At 29.8% G+C, this 23,755-nt stretch overlaps 1 protein-coding gene across 1 annotated transcript; it reads left to right on the forward strand.

Annotated features, from left to right (window-relative positions):
* The first annotated feature begins 1,235 nt into the window (after positions 1-1,235).
* Positions 1,236-19,783, forward strand: LOC148199353 (UPF0496 protein At1g20180-like). The gene is made up of 3 exons (XM_088112632.1): positions 1,236-1,274; positions 1,399-1,474; positions 18,677-19,783. Exons 1-3 carry the CDS (start codon positions 1,236-1,238, stop codon positions 19,696-19,698), a joined length of 1,137 nt encoding a protein of 378 aa, XP_087968758.1. The 3' UTR covers positions 19,699-19,783.
* The last annotated feature ends 3,972 nt before the right edge of the window (positions 19,784-23,755 follow it).

Here is a 23,755-nt window from a genome sequence, read left to right on the forward strand (position 1 = left end):
CAACTCAGGGTTACTTTAGCCCTATCTACCTTCTTGAATACTACTTGGCAATACTGAAGTTTCCTTGAAAAGTAATATTAATTTGATAGCTTCAACGACAACCTATCAGTAAGTGTTAATCATTTAAATTACAATACTATTATATATTTATATTTTTAAAAATTATAATATAAAAAATTATTTTTTTAATTATTTTTTTTTAATTTTAATTTCCTTATTAGAAAAGAGCTAATTAATCTAATCAAATTAACTCATCTTTTGACCTATCAAATTAATAAGTTGCACAAACCAAATCAAAATAAACTAACACATTCAAATCTTCAAACCTACACAAAAGTGATGGTCAAAACTTGTTTTACCACAACCATACATTTATGATATCTGAACGTGAAAATATAATGTGATAAAGTGGCAAAACCAAGTTCAGCTAAAGCCCTTAAGCACAATATTACTATCAGGATGCAAATTTCCCTTAAAAAAAAGACACAAATCATTAAAAAGAGCTTTAATTTTATTGCGATGATCAACATGTCTATATTATTAGAAATATACAATACCTTGTTGTGAGCTTTTGCTTTGCTCCTGTTTATCATCCTCTGTTTGTGCTTATTCTTAGCTTTCTCTTCCCTTCTGGTGCTTTTCTCTCTGACCCCTAAAAGTCTTTTTTCCCTTTCTCTCTATATGAACCCTAAGATAATATCAAGAGCCAGAAGAAACATGATCTGTGTGGTGTGTGGGTGTGATCAAGGTATGGAAGGAGTGTGTATATCCAGCAAGCAATGTTCTTTGGAAGTGAAAAATCCTTAGAGGTGAATAAGGAGGTCCAAGAAGCTTCAAAGATTTGATCAAGAAATAGTGCAGTATGGTAGGAGGGTTTGGTGGAATACGAGGGACCACTTCCAATTTTTTATAGGAAGATGTTTGATGACTGGAAAACCAAAATGTTGGCTATTTTTGGTTTTCAGGACATGACAGAGGTGATAGAGTGTGATTTGGAGAAACCAGGTAGCAAAGCAATAGATGAGGAGAAATGAAACTACAAGTTGTAGAAGAAATTGGATATAAAGGCTAGATTTATGCTCTGTCAATGTGTGAGCCCAAAGATTTTCAACAAAATCTCCAAGGCAGCAACTGCCAAGGAAATCTGAGAGATTTTGATGAAAACTTATGGTGATGGTGATAAAAACAAGAAGGTAAGGCTACAGACTTTGAGAAGAAAAGTTGAAATTCTAACCATGGATGAGGGTGAAATTGTGGCAGAGTATTTTGACAAGGTGTGTAGGAACTTGTTATACTATGAGAGCATGTAAGGATGGTATTACATACCAATATGTGGTGGAAAAAATCCTAAGAACCATAACTCCAACATTTGATCATGTGGTTGTTGCTATTGAGTAGACTCGTGATTTGGAGACATTAGAGATTGAGGAATTTCAACATCCATTACAAGCACATGAGTATCGCATCAATGAACGTAAGCAGTAACAAGAACAAGCACTGCAAGCCCGATTTCAATATAAGGACAAGAAAAGGTTCAAGAAAGGTAACAAAGGCAGCACTAAGCATAAAGAATCACTCGAACAACAAGGTGAAGATTAGTGATTCAATCAAAGGTAAGAATAAAACATCTTGCACAATTCTGATGGTGGTTGGAAATTTCATAAGAAGAAAGTTAGATGTTACAATTGCGAAAAGTTTGGTAATTTTGCTAAAGAAAAACACACACACCCACCCACCCACACACATGCACACACACTCACGCACACACTCATGCACACACACACACGTACATTCAGACATACACCCACGCGCACACACACACACCCACGCACACACACGCACTCACACACACACGAACGCACACACACGGACCCACACACACGCACACATACGCGCACACACACACGCAAAAACATGCACCTACACACACACGCACCTACACGCACCTACACACACGCGCACACACACACGCACACCCACACCCACACACCCACACCCATACCCACACCCACACACACACCCACACACACACACACTCTCTCTCACACACTCACACACTCACCCACCCATCCACACACCCACACACCCACACACACACACACAAACACACACACACGCAAACACACACACATAAACACAAACACACACATGCATGAACACCCACACGCACACGCACACACACTCACACACCCACACACACAAACTCGCACGCACACACATAAACACACACACCCGCACACACACACAAACACATACAGACATACACACCCACACACAAACCCAAACGCACGTGCACACACATACACCCACACACACACACACACACACACAGACATACACACACACAAACAGACACACACACACAAACACACACACACACAAACACACACACACACACACACACGTACACACACACTATCACACATACTATCACACACACTGTCACACACCGTCACACTGTCACACTTTTCACGTAGTTTTCAGTCTCGGCTATAACAATCGAAACTTAAAAAGTACATTACCTTGATTCCTTTCTAATTGAAAACTTTTCACATTGTTTTCAGTCTCGGCTATAACAATTGAAACTTAAAAAGTACATTACCTTGATTCATTTCTAACTGAAACTTATAAGTTTTTCAAATTTTCAACACTACATTACCAAGAACAAGCACTACAGGCCCGGTTTCAATATAAGGACAAGAAAAGGTTCAAGAAAGGTAACAAAGACAGCACTAAGCATAAAGAATCACTCGAACGACAAAGTGAAGATTAGTGATTCAATCAAAGGTAAAAATAAAACATCTTGCACAATTCTGATGGTGGTTAGAAATTTCATAAGAAGAAAGTTAGATGTTACAATTGCCAAAGTTTTGTAATTTTGCTAAAGAAACACACACACACGTGCACACACACACGCACACACACAAACACATACCCACACACACCAACGCACACACTCTATGATACACTCACCCACTCATCAACACACCCACACACACACAAACACACACAAGCAAACACACACACACACACAAATATGCAAACACACACATACACACACAAACACACACATACACACACACACGCATGAACACACAAACACACATACACATACACACCCACACACAAACCCAAATGCACGCGCACACACATACACCTGCACACACCCACACACACTCGCACACACACACACACAGACACACACACATAGACACACACAGACACACACACACACAGATACACACACACAAGCACACACGCACGCACACACACACGCATACACACACGCACACACATACACGCACGCGAACACACACACACTGTCACACATACTATCACACACACACTGTCACACATACTATCACACACACACATTGTCACACACACTGTCACACACACTGTCACACTTTTCACGTAGTTTTCAGTCTTGGCTATAACAATCGAAACTTAAAAAGTACATTACCTTGATTCCTTTCTAATTGAACACTTTTCACATTGTTTTCAGTGTTGGCTATAACAATTGAAACTTAAAAAGTACATTACGTTAATTCCTTTCTAACTTGAAACTTATAAGTTTGTCAAATTTTCAAAACTGTGACTATATCATTATATACTTCGTTTTCATCAAAAGTTATCATGATATACTTCGTTTTCATCAAAAGTTAATTTAATATTTGTTTTGTAATGATATTTTGTAATGATTTAAATTTTTCCCTTGAATCTTGAAAAAAAAAATCACTTAATAGATTAATCATAATACAAACTATGTTTAATTATAATATAAACTACGAATAACTAAAGTGAGATTACCCTATTATTAAATTAAATTTAATTCTACAATAATATTATATAAAAATATACGGTCCATTTAAAGTTATGAATTAGGAGATAAATAAATTATTTAGTTGTTCTTTTGAGGTGATCTGGGGAAATGATTTGAATGGATTTGAGTGGATTTGAAAGTAATATTTTTGTTGTTTTTTTTAGTGGATTTGTGGGTAATTGAGAGTAGATTTAGAAGTAAAGTTTGTAAGAATTAGTGTAGAATTTGATTGATGTGACAAATTTAAAAAATTTGTTTAATTGGTAGAAATTAAAGATTACTAAAATATCCCTAGTTATTAAAGTAATATAAAATAATAATTGTTAATGTTATATTTAATTGTAAAAATGTTTATAAAAAGTAAAAAATTAAAAATAATTATTAAAATTAATTTTAAAAATGTAAGAAAATTGTAATTTAGTAAAATGAATATAATATTTTTTTAATATAATTTACTACTAAGTTTTATGATTTTATTTATTATTGAATGAAATTTAATATTTATAAAAAAATAACTAACCAAAATTCAGCTAACAATATTAACAAATAAATAAAAAAGAATGAAAAAAGCTAGCAAAGAAGCAAAGAAGTTTATGATATGAAAAAAGGTGAGAGCATCATAAAGTCAGGGTCTATTCTACTGAATTTGGGAATAATAGTTCATGGGTATCACTTCTGGCCACTTTGCTTTCGGTTTTTACCCACAAGGTAATGGCTTTGCTGTGGGTATATGGGTGGTTGGTGGTGATAGTCCACCCCAAAAAATTGTTGCTAGAAGAACATGTTAATTTGAGAGAGGAACCCAATACAGCTCTCAGGGAAACAAATACACTCATTGCCTACATTTCTTCTCTCTGGTGTAATCGAATACCACAATATGGAACTGAATACACGCATTACTTCATTTCTTCAATTAACTGGAATCGAATACAAATAGGTAGGATCCAAATATGCATTTATTCTCCCAACGCCTTCTTCAACCTCATATCTTCATGTTCGAGCTTTTCATCTTCGTCTTCACCCATCAACCTTCATCATCTTCAACCAAACATTCCTCCAACCTATGCACCATGAATCTAAAACCATGTTTTATTTATTATTAGACATGAAAACATGAATTGGAATCGATTATAAAATTTTTGAATTCAAATACCTAAATTTGAACGTGGTATTTCCTCAAACTATGAAAGTACATAACCTGCAAATTCACTAAAATCATTCCTCCCAAATCAGTACAAACAAACATAACGCATCTTGCAAATCTTCGCTTTCACTCTCTCATGAATAGTAAAATCAGCTAAAACGAAGACAAATGTAACAACACCTCTATAAAACACATACTCTAATTCAATTTCGTGCTTGACATTAGTGAATGGTAGAGTAGGAAATTATTCTCTTCAAAAAAATCATTTTATTCTTTTACATGTCATTTTGGATAAATATTTATATAATACCTTTATTTTGTTTATTTAATTTAGGTGCCCAAATGTACCAGCTTGTCCTATTTTGACTCGTCTATCAAGGTCCAGGTCTGTCAAAAACAGTATGAGACATGGTGCAAGAAAATAAATTGAAAATCCTAACATGTCATGTTACATGTTGACAAGTTAACGAGTTGACACATTAGCTTTTATTTGAATTTTTTAAATTTTATATTTTTAAAATTTGTTTATTAATTTTATTATAATTAACCATTGAAATTGGTAAGTTAAAATTACAAAAGAACACATTAGGCACAAGAACTGACACATTATGTTAGAACCTTTCAAATAACACAATTCGGACTCTTCACGCATGCGCATGTAGTTATTCATTTACTTTGTTTATGTTTTGCTGCCTCAAGGAGTCTTTAAGAAATCATGTTGTGAGTGGATTGGATATCTAAGGGTTGCTTCTATATATAGGTTTATTGATTTGGTGATTCGTCACTTTTATTTTTCAATCGATGTTAATATTTTGTGGTTATACATGGATTTGTTTTTATATTTTTATTTAAAAATATCTAACATTTTGTGAGTTCAATGTTTATTTATAAAGTTTTAATTATTATGATAGTTTTGTTAAATGATAGGAAATAATATATAATATATAAACAAGTTATTACAAGAATTAGTTAAAAATGTGTCACTATGAGAATTTTTAACGCATGAAGTACACATTCATGCAACGTAGGCTTTTTGAGACCGTTTTCTAAACTTAATTCCCTAAAAGAAATATTAGGGAAAGAGAAGGAACACTGTATCTGCTGTTTATTTTATCCATAAAAGATTGTAAACAACACAGTTTATATAACGCTTGCGTTAAAGTTTCAATTTCCAATAACAAAAGAAAAAGAAAAACATCTTGGAAGGTTTCAAAGTTGAAGCTTCATATGTTCGATGTTGGCAATGTTAACGTTATAATTTGACCATACAATTCTTTAAAATGTTAGTTTTTTAATTTCTTCTCTGCCAAAATAAAATATAGGGTAAAATAGTTTGTTTAGTATAAGAGACATATTTCATTTTTAGTATAATAAAAAAAAGAAAAGCTATATTCTTGATATAAAAATTTAAATTTTATTAATTTAGTTTGAACTCATACTAAAAATTAGATGTTTGTCACGTTAAATAGAAAAATCTGATATATATTAAATAGTTATTAGTATCGTATATGTATTGCATGTGTCAGTCATCTAAAATCGTAGAAGATAAAGTTTTTGAGAGTTGATTCTAAATAATATTGACTTAGTGAATATTAATTCATCATTAGTTTTTCAATAGAATTTTCAAGTAGTTTAACATTGGTCAAGTCAATCTAATCTAATGCACTTTTGTTTTAAATTTTATTTTATTTAGTGTCGACATTAAATAAAATAAATTTTCATATTAGTTTAATTTGTAATGGTTTGGTCAATGCTAACGAGAGCAACTTTAAAACAATTTCATATATGATGTTTTCATGTTCAACAAATGAAAACAAATTATGATAGATAAAACATGAGTGTAGATGAAGAAGATAAATAGACCAAGAAAATGAATGTAAATGAAAGAAATGAGTATCAATGAAAAAGATGAGGAAAAGGATATGGATGAAGGAAATGAAAAAACAAATGTAACAAAGATGTGTGTTGTAAGACCCATGAAAAATATTTACAATTTTATTACTAGTAAAAATATATTTCTTTAGGAATGGAAAATATAATAAGTTTATAATATAAAATGTGAAAAGTTAAATAAGAAATTTTGGTAGCTTAATTGGTAGAAAATTTTGGTGATGGGTTCAAACTCTTTTCTACTTCTTTGTAAAAAAAAAAGTAAAATAAAATTTAATGGAGAAAGCATTCATATTTGAAGTCATTATTAAGGAATCCATTATGTAAGTGGTGAATCCATTATGTAAGTGGTGAAATTAAAATAATAAATAATATTAAAAAAATGATGAATAGTAAAATTTTGGACTATAAATAGCAAGCATGGGGAAGGCTAAAACTTGCACCAAAAATTTAGAAAAATTTTGAGAGAAGAGAGTTAGAGGAAATTCTAGTTGCAAAGGGGAAATTCTGGAAGTTTTCGGGGAACAATTTCTAAGTACGAGATTAAGTCTGGAATAGAGGTAGGGGAGCTAATCCTTCTTATATATGATTTTTATACATGTTATGATCATGAATATGAGTTATGAACATGTTAAAATTTTGGTAATGGTAGTTATCTATTCATTTGTATAAATTTAGTTTTCATGATTATAATTTTCTTATTTTCGAATTATTGTGGTAAAACCTTCCTTTTAATTGTTTTTACCATTGGATTTAGCTAAAAATTTAATATATGAATCCTAAGACCTATTTCTTCACTTTGACCGTTCGGATCATCAATTAGAAGTCTCTAATTGGAGAAATAAATCTTGCATGTTTGAGTAAATTAATTACCCCTATAATTTGGTTACTGAGTCCTCTCGGTAAAATATAGATTCTGACCTATTTGACCGTTAGATCAACCTGAAAATTGGATATATTATCCCTAAGATATATTACTATACTTTGACCGATCGGATTTGTAATTGGAAGTCTATGTTTTGAGAAATTAATTTTGAAGGTTTGAAAAATCTGATGAACAATATATTTCTGTTCTTAAGTTATCATGGTAAAAAAAACTCCATATATATTTCATTTACCGTTAGATTAAGCCCAAACTTTATTATGTAGTTCATAAGACGTATTAAGTCATCTTGACCGTTCAGATTTGTAATTAGATGTCTGTGCTTAGAGAAATTCGTTCCGCATTTTGAGTATAACCGAAAACCACTTAAAATTCTCTCCGTGAGTTACCTCGGTAAAACCTCAGTATCTACCTAGTTAACCGTTAGATCAACATGAAATTTTAGTATGTAGTTTCTAACACATACTAAATTACTTTGACCGTTCAGATTTGAATTAGAGTTACATATTTAGAGATATTAATTTCGTATCTTCTCAGGGATCTCAATATTGCTTAATTTCTGTCTTTGGACCATTTATACAAAAATTATGAGTTCTACCTTATTAACCGTTGGATTGGACTACAAATTTTACCACATGATCTAAACATGTTGTTAATTAGTTTGATGGGTTCAGATATTTAATTAATGATATGAGTGAAGAGAAATGTTTTTACGAAATAGTAAATTTATTTGAATTGAGTAAATTCTTGAATAATTATATTCTTAAGTTGTATGTGTAGTTTTATTTTGAAGAGTGGAATGTTTGGAATGCATAGTATGATGTGATTTATGTGGAAAGTATGTGAATGTATGAGATATGTTGGATTCACTGTGATAATATGATGGTATTCGGTTATTCATGTCTTGGGTTAAGTTTCAAAGTAACAGTATGGTTCATGGACGTAATTCCATGATCCTCAAGGAGAGCATACATGGTGGTGCCCTGGTAGTGTGTAGAGTGATTGCATGGTAGCTCAGTTTTGGGGGTCATCCTGAAACTCCAATGGTCTTTCTTCTCACGTAGAGAGGATTGAAGCATATGGTGAGGAGTAGTAGGAGGTCCTAGTCTTGGGTGCTTCTAGTATGGCTCAGGGTGAGTGATAACGGATTAACCTCGTGAGTGTGGTAGGGTGGGGGAGTCCAAGTTTCATAAGCCACCACGAGTGCAAGACCCACCATAGCTCGGTAATCATTCTAGTCCGGACGAGTCGGTTTATAAAGTAACAAGTCGAGTCGGTTTATAAAGTAACAAGTCCTGTGATGTGATTTTACCATGTTTGAGTGATTATTTTTGCATGTCGTGTGAGGTTGTATAACATGCTTTTATGTCTAGCTCACCCCTACTTGTTTGTGTTTGGGTATGTGCGATGATCGTATAATTCGTTATACGGGAGCATATGGCAAGGAGGATACGTTGGAAACAGTACTTGATGGGGACGACAACGCTGCAGCTTAGATTCGCTAGCTTTTATTAGCTAACTTTGAAAATCTTTTGTGCATTTAAAGTTTTAAATTCAATGTAATTTCTAGGAAGAAACCCTAATACTCTAGTTTTCAATTCCACGCTATTCTAAGGATGATTGTAATCCTTAAATTACTCTTGACTGCTTTCTTATATTATGAAATGATGACGTCTTTATTATATATGCTTTCTATATATATTTTGGGACGTCACATGTGTGGGTGAAAATGATAAGTGTCATATAAAGTGAAGGAGATGAATGTGGATAAAGAGATATTTATGAATGTGAATGAAGAAGATAAGTGTGACAAAATTTATATACAAAGTATGGGAAAAACTTGAGTGAAAAGATTTGCTATCTTAAGATTTAGACTTTTGAATTGAAAGAAATCTATAGCTCATATTTGTAATCATAAATTTGTAATATATAACTTAATGTCAATTACTTAAGTAACTAAACTTATTTATTTTTAATATTTATTAAAATTAAATATTTACTTTTAATATGTATTGTAATTAGCATTTGTTACACAAATATTTACTTATAACAAAAATTAAAAATATTTTTGCATTTCTTTTTAATTTTCCTTTTAAAAAATTAGCATTTTGTGTCCAATTATAATCAATTTAATATTGTATTAGTGTCAAACACTAAGTAGACTCAATTAACATCAACTTAACTTATGATAATTTGACACTAACACAAATATGTATTTATTAAAAAAGTTAAAAATAATTTTACACAACTTAAACATGTTTTCTAAAAAACAAAAACTAGAATTAGTTAAGCCGAGTCTAAAATAACATTTAATAACACTGATATATTTACTAATTTCATGTGACTTTTTTTGGGATAATTAACATGTGTTTTGTCATTAGTAAAGACATGATTTTTTTTAATAAACACATGTAACGTATAAAAAATCAGTAAAGACAACATTATAAAAAATTGAAAATTTTATATTAAAACAATATTTGTTTCTTATCATAGTAAAAACAAATTATGTTGATATTTATTATACTAAATTAATTATTTATCGTAAAATGTATTAAAAGAATATCTTATTTATACAACAATTATTCATAATGAAAGAAAAAGGAAATCCTACATATACAAAATATAAGATAAGAAGTAATAAGAATATTATCTCCTGTATATAATGTGTTCTTTTTAATAATTTTGTTCTATTAATTGAAACTTATTCAAAATTCACATTATAATTCACATATAGATCACAATGGAGAATATCTACCAACTATAAAAAAGACATCATATTAACAAATATTTCACCTTTTATACTCTTTAATAACTTTATCAATGAAAGTTAAAGCGTTTTCAAACCCTTGCCCTATATATTTTCTTTGGATCATTATGATAATAATGTGTAGTATTCACCAATGTTAAATATTGTTCATTAATTTTCATCAATAAATCTAGCGAATTAATTAAATTTATTAAATTCTTTTTCATCACAACATTTAAAGTGAAGATTTTGGAAGAATTAGATTCATACTAACTCATTCAATTGGTTTGTGGTTATGATTTTGTTAGTATGTTTAGAGTTTAAAGCGATGGTGTTTTGTTGCACCAGGATAGCATTCTGAAGCTGCATAGTCTCAAGTACATCCTCTAGTCCTCTGTTGTTCTTAGAAGGCTCAGGCTGAGGAGGAGGTAGAGGAGGCTTAGGTGCCATTTTTTTGCTTACACAAAAAGGAAAATACCATCAGTTCGAGCAAGGAAAATAGGAACAACAAATCCTGGACATGAATAAGAGCACACCTGCACAAACAAGGCATACACATACCCTACAGGATTCTCTTAGAACAGAAACTGCTCTGATACCATAAATGTGACATCCCAATTATATAGAAAAGCATATATAATAAAGACGTCATCATGCATAATATAGGAAAGCAGTCATCCTCGAAATAGCTCCAGAATTTTTGAGCTTAAACACAATAGAATCTAAACTGAAAACTTAAAAGTATGAGTATTTCAAAATGCAGGAAATAACTAATAACATCCTAGGAGACTAGGCAACAGCATTGTCATCATCTTCCAAAGCTGTCTCCAAAAGAACCTCCTCGTCGTCTGCTCCCATCCAAGTGGATGATCATCGCAAAGGAAACATACACAAATAAGCACAAACAAGCAAGGGTGAGCTAGATATAAAAAGCATGTTATTCAATCACACTTATCGACATGCAAAATTCACTCAAACATGGTAACATGACATCAAAAGACTTGTTGCTTTATAAACCGACTCGTCCGGACTATAATGATTGCCGAGCTATGGCGGGTTATGCACTCATGGTGGCCTCTACTGCTTTCCAAAGTCGTTGTCAATGGGTTCCACCCTACCACACTCACGAGGTTAGTCCGTTCCGCACCCTGGAGCATACTGGAAGCCTCCCAAACTAGGACCTCCTGCTACTCCTCACCACATGGATCAATCCTCTGTACTTGAGAATGAAAGACCATTGGAGCGTCAGGAAAACCCCCAAAACTGAGCTACCATGCAATCATTACAAACACTGAGGGCATCACCATGAATCCTCACCTTGAGGCCATGGAATTACGTTCATTACACATACTTGTTACATTCAACCACCAAACATGTCTCATACATTCACATACTTTCAGTATAATAACATTACCACGATCATACTATGCATTTCAATCATTCCGCACACTTAATTCAAACCAAAACAAGAGCAAATGAGCTTGAACAGAACGCTGGAAGCTTTGGCCGAGCACTGAGAGCTTTGGCCGAACGCTATGAGCTTTGGCCGAACACCTAGACCTTTGGCTGAACACTAGGAGCCTTGGCCGAACACCTAGAGCCTTGGCCGAACACCTAGAGCCTTTGTCGAACACCTAGAGCCTTGGCCGAACACTTAGAACCTTGGCCGAACGCTTAGAACCTTGGCCGAACACTTAGAGTCTTGGACGAACACCTAGAGCCTTGGCCGAACACTAAAAACCTTGGCCGAACGTTTAGGGCCTTGGCCGAACGCTTAGACTTTGACTGAGCACTTATTTCACTTCCCAAAGGACATGACCGAACGGTCCATAAAGGAAAGACTGAAGAAGTGGCTGAGCACTATTTAGGATCGACCACTAAGAGAGACCGAACGCTATCAAGACCACTCACTAAAACCGAACGTTACCAATACCACCCACTAAGACCGAACGCTACCAAGACCACTCACTAAAACTGAATGCTACCAATACCACCCATTAAGACCGAATGCTACCAAGACCACTCACTAAAACCGAATGCTACCAATACCACCCACTAAGACTGAATGGTCAACTGTAGCGTTCTGCATAATTTTACAGAATTCTGCATAATTGCTACTAGAACCCAACATGACCATTTCTAACCATTTTTACTAACTTCTAACACCCTTAATTCTTGTTTTATACTTAATTAAACTTATCTAAATGATTCTAAACCTTTCTACTACCATTTTAAAGTGATTAAAGTTCAATTTTAACTCTAAAACACCAATTTCAACAACTTAGGGACCCAAATCCGAATTTTCTACTTGGCACATGTTTTAGACCATTTTTATGCTTCTAACAAGTCGCAATGGACTTATCTAGGCTGCCCCAACAGTCCAAGAACGCTGCAGCCCTCATTTACTCAAAATCACTACCTCACTTCCTTTCAAAATGACCTAAAAACTATTAAAACCCCAAATTTTCTACCCAACTAGAGTATACCAGATTTTCACACTTAAATTACTTCGAATTGGTCAATTATAGCAATTCAAACCCATCCAATTCAATTCAAAACAGCTCAACACAGTTTCATGGATTTCACATATCAACACATACCATACAACATACTTAAAACGCAAAATACAACTCCAAACAGTGCACAAAGTCAAAATCCAATATACATACACTTCATGCAAGAAATTTAAAGAAGTATTCAGCTCCCCTTACCTTGGTGGTTAAAATCACAGCACTTTGGAAGAAGCCCTAAATGGTAACCCCGCACAGAGACAAGTTCAACAAGACCTACAAACCACCAAATTGGGGTAGGGTACAACTCTTAGAGCTTGATTTGACAGAAAATATGAAGATGAAACCCCACTAGTAACATGCCACCAGTGACGTCGCATGCCCTAGGTTCAAAGACAGTGAAAGAGAAGGGAAAAAATGACTTACCGGTCGGAATGAAGAAAATGTTCGGTAGAAATGAAGCCCTCTACGTCGCGGACGCTTGGGTAGCTCCTAAATCGAATTCCAACGGTTCAAGGAGCTGGGAATCTAAAGAAAAGTCAGAGAAAATCTTTAGGGAAAGGGTTTTAGAGAGAGAAAGGGAAAGAGCTCAGGAAAATGAAAAAGAACACTGAGGAGCCCTTCCTAAGGTTAAGCTGGCCTTAGGCTGATGGGCTTGGTTGCCCCACATAAGGCCCAATGGCCCCTTATTCATTTTACATGCCCTTACAATAAACACATGTAACGTATAAAAAATCAGTAAAAACAACATTATAAAAAATTGAAAATTTTATATTAAAACAATATTTGTTTCTTATCATAGTAAAAGCAAAATATGTTGATATTTATTATACTAAATTAATTATTTATCGTAAAATGCATTAAAAGAATATCTTATTTATACAACAATTTATTCACAATGAAAGAAAAAGGAGTCTTACATATACAAAATATAAGATAAGAAGTAATAAGAATATTATCTCCTGTATACATTATCTCCGGATACAATGTGTTCTTTTTAACAATTTTATTCTATTGATCGAAACCTATTCGAAATTCACATGATTCACATCTAGATCACAATGGAGAGTATCTACCAACTATAAAAAAGACATTTCTATTAACAAATATTTCACCTTTTATACTCTTTAATAAACTTTATCAATGAAAGTTAAAGCGTTTTCAAACACTTGCCCTATATATTTTCTTTGGATCATTATGATAATAATGTATAGTATACACTAATGTTAAATATTGTTCATTAATTTTCATCAATAAATCTAGCGAATTAATTAAATTTATTAAAATCTTTTTCATCACAACATTTAAAGTGAAGATTTTGGAAGAATTAATTCATACTAACTCATTCAATTGGTTTGTGGTTATGATTTTTTTAGTATGTTTGGAGTTTCTTTCATTGCCGGGGATTGCGTGGCAAAGTATTTTGCACGTCAGAAAATAAGTGTTGGATCATGAAATGATTGAATGATTCAATATCCAAATTAGGGAAATTCAATCTCAAAAGTAACAAAATCATTGGTTGAGTAGCTTATCCGATTATGTTGTTGGTTCTCCAAGTTGTCATAATTGCACCATAATAGACAATTAACAAAACATGGATATTTTTTATTAAGTTGTGTACACTTCAAAAAAATGGATATTTAGACTCGGTCAATATTCAAACTATAATAATAAACACTATAATTTATTATAATACCAACTTTCATAATTGATTCTAAATAGTATTGGATAAGTTGACTCTAAATAATGATAACTAAGTTAACATTATTATATAAATTGATTTTGAAATTTTAACACCATGAAACTAAAGTATGTTAAATATTTAATGAGTTACTATATCTGAAATAAAAAACTAATTATAATTAAGTCAAATATAATATATTTAAATTTGAAAATTTATAAATTAATATAAAATAAGATATTAACTAGTTTATATGTTATGTTAAGTGTTTTATATATTTTAAATAATTCAATATTTCCTGCGAAATATAACATAATAATGATAGTAAAGTAGTATATATGTTGCAGAAGAAGTTGAAGGAGGTTAAACTCATTGTGATGAAGTTGCTTTCTTATTGGAGAGCAAGGTTGAAGGGATTATTATAATAATAACTCTTAGTAAGGAAAAAGACTCTTTTTTCTTGGTGAAAAGAGGCTTTTGTCTTATGTAAATAAAAAAAAAAGTGATAAGCCACTTTGAATGTAAGAGTGTTTATAAATGAAAAATAGGAAAGTAAAATTCTAAATTCACATTAGTACAAATTAGTTTCACAAATTATATTATATTATTGTTTAAATATAACTTTATAAGTATTTGGATTGAGACTTTCTCTATTTTAAATAATTAATACACCAATTTAATACATAAATAATATTAGTATGCACTTAATTGATATTAACATAAATAGATAGTATAAAAATATATTAGAAACATTTAGATTTATAATTACTTAAAATTAATGCTAAAAATGATTAGACTAACTATAATTAATATTAAATTAAATAAAGATAAATATTAAAATTAAATAAAATGAATATTTTTGACTAAAATAATTTTAATTTTACTAATTATTAAAATTAAATTAAATTGTCTAATCTACGTAAATTTTAAAACTAAATATTAACCTAAATAAATAAAAATATTATATATATATATATATATATATATTAATAATATTATCAATTGCTTAATAATTTAATGCATTTTTTCCTTTTAAGAATTGTTTTTACTATAAAGAAAACATACTATGAACTTTACTAGTAAAATTCATTTTCGATTTTTTTTTATATGATTAGAATATAAACTTTTTCTTAAAACCTTGAGAATATTTTCATTTGGACAAGCATATTGTCAGTTTTGGTATTTTACTAACATAAAATTAATAATGTACTGATTTATTAAATGACTTCAAATAAAAATATACAAAAATATTGGAAGGGTTAATTATTTTAATTAAAAAATATCAAGAGGCCTATATGTTCACATCATTACATAGTTGTGTTAGCTTGCAAACGAATGTAAGTAGATTAACAATAGCACATAAATAAAATTAAAATATTGGAAAAGATCTAGTAACAGAATAGGGATATTTATGAGCATTTGAACTGGGAGAAGTAATGAGAATATTAAAGAGAACTTAAATGTGATTATGACTAAAGAAAGAAAGCTTAAACTGCAATCATTGAACAATCTCCATGGAGAGAGGCTTTAAAAACAAAGATTGCAAACATGTTTATCAACTTCAACACAATACAATTAATGGATCATTCTTCATTCTCATAAAGACTTGTTAATATCAGAATCGAAGATCAACCAACCATGCTACAAATATTAAGAGCTCTTAATAAGTCTAGCCAAGGTATCTTCTTATCACTTCATCTTTTTCATTTGACTAATGTCCAAAAACATTACAAATTCATAGTCCTTACAACCTATGATCTGCAAAACATTCTTTTGCGTCACTTAACCTATTTCTGTCTTTATTAAAGGCAACGAAGAACAATAAGAAAAAAAAAAAAACTTAGATGTTCTGGTCCTAATTAGGAAGTTTTCCAGGATCAGTTGAATTATTTTGTTTTTGAAATGAAGAACTTGAGAGGTTGAGGGAAAGACTTGATTCGATTATTTTGTTGTTGTAGAAGTCATTTTTTTTCTAGATAAATAAATGCATAATTTCAATATATGCATGTGATATCTTTTAGCTTTCTTGTTTATCTAAATGAGTTAAAATTTTGTAGAACTTCAATATATGCATAATTTCCAGCACCGTTCGTAATAAAAATACTTATATTATAATTCAAAGTTTTTTCTTTAAAAATTTGATTCCATTAAAAATAAAAAATAAATGTCTAACATTAATTCTTAAACAGGAGATTTTTGTGAGCATACGATAAAATTTCCAATTATTCAATTCAGTATTTAGTTTTTCTATAAAAAAATCATATTAGTCATGTCTTTTTAAATTTAAATATGAACTTATCAATATTTAAACTTAACTTACTGATTACATACAAAGCACTTATTATTTTTTTATCTAATACTTTATTACATTTTTTTCGTAAACTTTATAGTTTAACTGAGACATTTAGGTAGTATTTTAATGAGACTTTTTTTTATTTAAGTTAGAATATTTTCATATATAATATTTAATATATGCAAATTATTAAAATTTAAAATGATGCAAAAATAATTATATTTATTTTAAATAAACAGAATATTTGACAACTTCCCATTTTTAACATATTTCCGTCAATTTTAAAATTTTACATAAACTTATATAGTAGTTATATGCATTTTTTTTAATATAAATTGACCGTAGTTATACTAATATTTTCTTGATTTATTTTGATAATATAATTAAAATAATCATATAATAAGTTTATGAAAGAAATTTACAATATTTTTATATAAAAATATATATATTTTTTGTTAAAGTTAAATTCAATTGTATTTAAGAATTTTCCAAACTATTTTATTTATTTATTACTTACTTTTATATAATTTGGCGCTCTAAATAACTTATATATTACGTAACTCACATTTATTGATATATTTAGATTTAAGACAATGGAAATATCAATATTTAGTACAATTTTCCGCAAACAAAGATAAATTAATAAAAAAAGTTTCCTTAAACTGAGGTGTCTTCATTTCTATTTGATATTTCTTTATTAATACTTTTTTTTTGTATGCATATGCGTACTTATTAAGTTAGTTCTAACAGAGCCAAAGCTTCTCACCTGCGATGAGCTGTTTGTATAGCAATTGTTGTCTTTATAGGCTTTGATTAAAGAAAATAAAGAAGATAATATTACTCCTAGAGAAATATGATATATGATTGAAACCATAATAGAAATACAAAGAAAAAATCCATATCTTTTTTTTTTTATGAAACTTGAAGAATGAATGACTTTTTCTTTAATTTAAATAAGTACTAAGAATCAAAATATACATTTATATTTGTAATGTCAATTTCAATATGAAAATACATTGATTATAATTATCTTAATAGCGTAGTTATGTACAATTGTGATGAATTAAAAATGAAAATTTGCTTGCATACAAGGAAAATAATTTTTTAGATAGATGATTCAAGAGTTTAAAAGGTTTAAAATAAACTTAAAAATGAAACATTTTAATTACAAATTTATTTTTTGATTTTTTAAGACCTAAAGCTATATATTAGTATTAAAAAAATTATTTTTAAATCTGTTTTCTTAGAGGTCTAAAATCATTAGTAATTAATAGAAAACTTTTTGGCTTTTTTTAGGCCTTCAGTCGACCCTGAGATGCATTTGCCAAGATAAATATCACAAAATCTCCTAATTTAAATTAAAACTAACATATATATATATATATATATATATATATATATATATATAAGTATTATTAATTAATTTGGATAACAAAGTATTGTATTATCATGTTCTTATTACAATTACATTATTCAAAATAATCACTATAATTATTATAACCCAAAAAGAAGAATCAAAGCAGCCTACTTTTAATCAGATTAAATTTATTCTGATAAGCTGAATTCTTCTATAATAAACCCAATTAAATATAATGATTTAGAATTATATCTTTAATTAAACCTCTTTTAACAATACTTTTTATTTATATTATATAATCGTGTGACATAACTATTTGATTTCTATCATAATAAAATTACATTTCTAGTTTCAGATGCCAACCAACCTAAAGATGTATCAAAAAGTGTAAACTTCCATGAAGAGTATCTAAGGGCTTTAAGGTCAAAATCCTACGTTGATTTCTTTGACAAAGCTCAATTACTTGCTCACCAACATTGCATTCATTCCAACCAGAATAAATATTCAGAAACCCTCCTTCAACCAGACCAAGAAACTGTACACACCATCATTGATGCAACGATCCTTTCACAGAAACCAGAACTAAAGAAACTCATTCTCGATTACTTTCACGTCAGTGCTGAGGCTTCCCTCATTTGCAGCCATCTTCTCAAAAACATCAATCAAGTTCACTGTAATTACCAGTTCATTCAAAGAGCTCTACAAATCATGGACAATGATGATGATGACTCAAAAGAAAAGTTGAAGCTTATCATTTTTGAGCTCAACTCATTCATCTTGACTAACCCTTTTTCAAATCTCGAGTATCATGACTTCAAGCTCATCAGTGATGAAAATTCATCAGTGTTGAATCGTTTGAAATCAATGAGAAAAACGCTGGAAAGAAACTTCAAGCTAAAGAGATATTTGAAGACGTCAGCATGTTGTGTTACTGTGCTGTGTGACATGGTTGCTGTAACAACACATGCTTTAACTTCAGTAGTCACGCCAACGGTTCTGAAATTTACATGTAAGAGTCTTGAGAAGGAGCTTCCACACTTGAGGTTTTCAAGAAGGTTTCTTGGTAAAGTTTGTGAGCAGCTTGATATGGCAGCTAAGGGATCTTATATATTAAACAAAGACTTTGATACAATGAGTAGACTTGTGGATCGGCTTTACGATGACATTGAACACGTGAGGGCAATGATGCAGCTCTGTTTGAACAAGAAGATTGATAAATTATCTATGCAAATAGTGAAGGAGCTTAGGAAAAGTGATGCTGGATTTGGGAAAAAAGTGGAAGAACTCAAAGAGCATGCGTGCTTGTGCCTTGTGACGATTAACCGATCAAGAGATTTGGTCACTAAGGAAATGGAAAAAATGGAAACGTAAGGCATTGGAATCTAGACATGTATATGTGATAAAAAAAATATTGTACAATGTGGTTAAGATTAGTTTATTGTTTTATAAATTGTTCTAGGAGAATTTGTTTCTATATATTTTCACATAGAATATTATTGTTTATTGGAAGTTTTATATCAACTAAAGATAAGGTTAATTTATAACATATAAGTAGATTCAAATCTCGTCTTACATATTAATTTTGTAAGATGAATTAGACTTAGAATCTACTTTTTAAAATAGTATTAAAGAATCATGAACTAGAGTTTATTCTACAAAGTTTGTTGTTTATTGATTTATTATTTTATTTACTATAAAATCATTATCGCAAATTATCATTAATGTCTAGTCTTATACAATAAATGTATATAACTTTTTGTGAGAGATTTATTAAAAGTTCACCTGAGATTAATTTATATTAGATAAAAGTACTTCTTAAAGATTAATTTATATTAGATAAAAGTACTTCTTAAAGATTAAACTGATGCTTCTTAAAGGTGAAACTGAGGAGAATAAACTTCTTTTTATTTTTCAAAAGAAATTGTTTAAGAAATATTTTTATGTGATAATACATTTGAGGAAAAACAGATGGAAGAGTGAAGTAATAGATGCATATGTGATATGACAAGATTATAAAGAGCATAAAAATATGTAATAATATATTTTTTATTTATGAGATAAAAAAAAGGGTGTTACTCCTGTGTCCTTTTAAAAGAAATGATTTTGGTGTCCTTCTATAGATCCAATGAAAACATGACATGTAACATTAATATTTTAGTTGATAATCAAACTAAATTTAGACCTAGGAAAGGAAGAGACTAGGTGCCCCGCCATTCAACCCACCTCGCCGATCATCCAATCTTTGTCGATAGCAGCTTCACCATCCTTTAAGGTGGGGCAATACTTGTGCATAACTCAATTGGTCATCCTGTCTTCCAATATCCATGATTTGTTTCTTTACTCAATCAATGCTACGAAGATGCATGGAAGGTGATATTGACAACAATCTCTTCATTTTTTATCATTAAATATAGTTTGACTTTTAACTAAAATAATGTCAAATGTAATGTTTTAATTAGATTTACATAGAAAGACAACAAAATCTTTTTTTTTTCATCAAAACAACCCGCTAAAACATATTAATGCTTTTCTAAATAAAGTCAAAGAGAAAATTAGAAGAACAACACAAAATTTTATATAGGTTTACAATAATACACTTGAATGATTCTACTAATAAAACATATTGATTATCGAATCTCAGAATGGAAATAGTAATGGGACGGAGAAAAAAAATTGATTATTTAAGAACAGAAACAGAGATTTGAAGTTTCCATTTTTAGTTTATTATTAAAAATTATAGAAAAAACCGAAAAATAAGATATGATATGTGAGAACTGGATTTTGAATTTGAAAATCGATTACGCATATAAAAATATGTAATTTTTGTAAATGTTTATTTTCACCAAAAATAAGAATAAAAAATTGCATTAAGGAATATTGCTTTTAAAATTTTAGGTCCAAAAAGGATTAATCTCATTTAATTACAATCAAAATGAAAAATTAAGAACCACACAATACTGAAAAAACTATTCCGAAAACATTTTTGAAAATCTTTTATTTTTTAAATGCAAACTCTAACCTCATTCTTAAATATCTTCATTTACAGTAGAAAATCATCACAGTTCTTAAAAAAAACTATTTCAGTGTAGATGAATATTTTTAGTTTTAAAAATTTTATTTATTTTTAATATTTTTGAAAAAAAAAATTAATGCCAGACTACAGGAGAAGTCGTAATAAGAGGGTGCAATGGAACAGGGGTATGGATAGAAATGTTGCTGCCGAATCAGGTCACGCGATTGAGCCCAAATTTGATTTGAATGTGATGCAAGTGTGGGCCTTCCGTGAATGGCATAAAAGAATTTAGGGAGTTGCTCCCTCCACCACCACCAACTACTCCCTGCACCTCCCCATACCTAATTTGCCCTTCTATAAAACGGATGTCAACATCCGTTTCACCTTCAACGGATGTTGACATCCGCTTAATAAATTTTTAAAAAGTATTTTATTTATTATTTAAATAATAATATATACATTAAATTAATAATAATTATTTTATTAAATAAAATAAAATTAATTTATAAATAATTAAATAATAATTTTTAAAAAATTAAATAACATTTATATATTAATTTAAAATATAAAAAATTAAAAACAAAAAAACAAAAAAAGGCAACGGATGTGGCCACATCCGTTAATGGATGTCGCCACATCCGTTTTAATATATTTATAACAAATTTTTTAATTATTATTTAAATAATAATACATAAATTAAATTTAATAATAATTATTTTATTAAATAAAATAAAATTAATTTATAAATAATTAAGTAATAATTTTAAAATAATTAAATAATATTTATACATTAATTTAAAATAAAAAAAATTTTAAAAAAAGACTAAAAACCAAAAAAAAATGCAACGGATGTCGCCACATCCGTTAACGGATGTGGCACATCCATTTTAATATATTTATAACAAATTTTTTAATTATTATTTGAATAATAATACATAAATTAAAATTAATAATAATTATTTTATTAAATAAAATAAAATTAAATTATAAATAATTACGTAATAATTTTAAAAAAAATTAAATAATATTTATATATTAATTTAAAATACAATAAATTAAAAAAATAAAAAACTCAACGGATGTGTCACATCCGTTGAAGAATTTTTTCTTCCTCGGATGTTGACATCCATTGAAGAAAAGAGGTGGGGGTGTAGGATATTTTAAAATATAAAGGATAGTTTTGAAATTTTAGAAAAATGTAGTGGTACATAGAGCAAAGTGGGGTGGTGTAGGGAGCAACACCCAAGAATTTAAAAAAAAAAAAAAATGGGAGTATAGTCTTATGTAATATCTCGAAGCCTACAATTTCACACAAACAACACATCATATGTTAGCAGGAAACTTCTATAATTGTGGTTTCCAGTCACAGCGGCTCAACCACACAATCTGTAGAACATGAAGAAGAAAGGGGTTTCGCTCGCAACAAGGAAAGGGGACACTGACCGTGCCACCCACTACTCTAAGAGCAACCAGCTTCGCCGGTGGCGATCTTAGACGGAAGCGGAGTGCACAGTTGGCGGGTTCCAGCTCGTTTCTACATGTTAGCGCGAGATTTCAAATTTTTGGGACAAATCAAAAAATCATATTTAATTTAAGAGGGAAAGTGAGGGAAAAGTGAAAAGAAAATATAGAAATTTATTATAAAAATATAGTTAAAAATGTCATATTTTTATATATCAGTTAAAAAAATCATATATTTTATATGTAAAAAGTGATAAATATTTAACTGTCGTAATATATTATAAAAAGTAATGGTTTTAAATAAATATGTGTTATAATATACACAATTTTTTTAATTTTTTTCTATTTTATTATTTTGTGTTATTATAGATTCGACCAACAATAAATTTCATTAATAAAGATGTTGGATGATTTTCATGTCATTTTAAAAAGTTGTTTAATTCAATTTTACAAAACTTATTCAATTTTATAAAACTTACATTTAAAATAAAATTTACATTTATTTATATAATATTATTTATCTCTAAATGATGTAACATCACCCATAAATGATAAGATAATTTACTTTGCCTTCTTCTCCTTTGCTTTCGTTCAAATTTATATCATTGAATCTATACGGTTGGTAACTAGTTTATAAGCTCTTGTTATTTCTACTTATTCCATACTCTACCGTAGAATGAGCTTGATGTTGACTCTGTCTCTCATATTATTGTTGTAATACACTGAAAAGTTATAGATCGTGGGATGTGTGAAAATGGTTAAATTTTTTTTAACCTTTTTAGAACATCGGAATCAAACATATAGACAAAAATGATGTCAATCCCTAAAAGGCACCCTTTTATATAAATGGGCAATATGACATATTTATCTTGTCTATTACTTATTGTTTAAAAGATTCAAGCTTATAATATAATCGTCATAAGAGCAGTCGAGCCTATAACACAACTTTTATAT

The sequence above is a fragment of the Vigna umbellata genome, chromosome 4 (assembly GCF_029865625.1).
Source record: "Vigna umbellata cultivar VRB3 chromosome 4, Vumbellata_1.0, whole genome shotgun sequence".
Taxonomy (NCBI): domain Eukaryota; kingdom Viridiplantae; phylum Streptophyta; class Magnoliopsida; order Fabales; family Fabaceae; genus Vigna; species Vigna umbellata.

Bases quoted from the DNA above. Each gene is read 5' to 3' on its own strand.
- LOC148199353 (XM_088112632.1), top strand. From the start codon at position 1,236: ATGGATGAGGGTGAAATTGTGGCAGAGTATTTTGACAAG. The intron at 1,275-1,398 runs GTGTGTAGGAAC...GCTATTGAGTAG, and splicing joins TGGCAGAGTATTTTGACAAG to ACTCGTGATTTGGAGACATT. The intron at 1,475-18,676 runs GTAAGCAGTAAC...TTACATTTCTAG, and splicing joins TGAGTATCGCATCAATGAAC to TTTCAGATGCCAACCAACCT.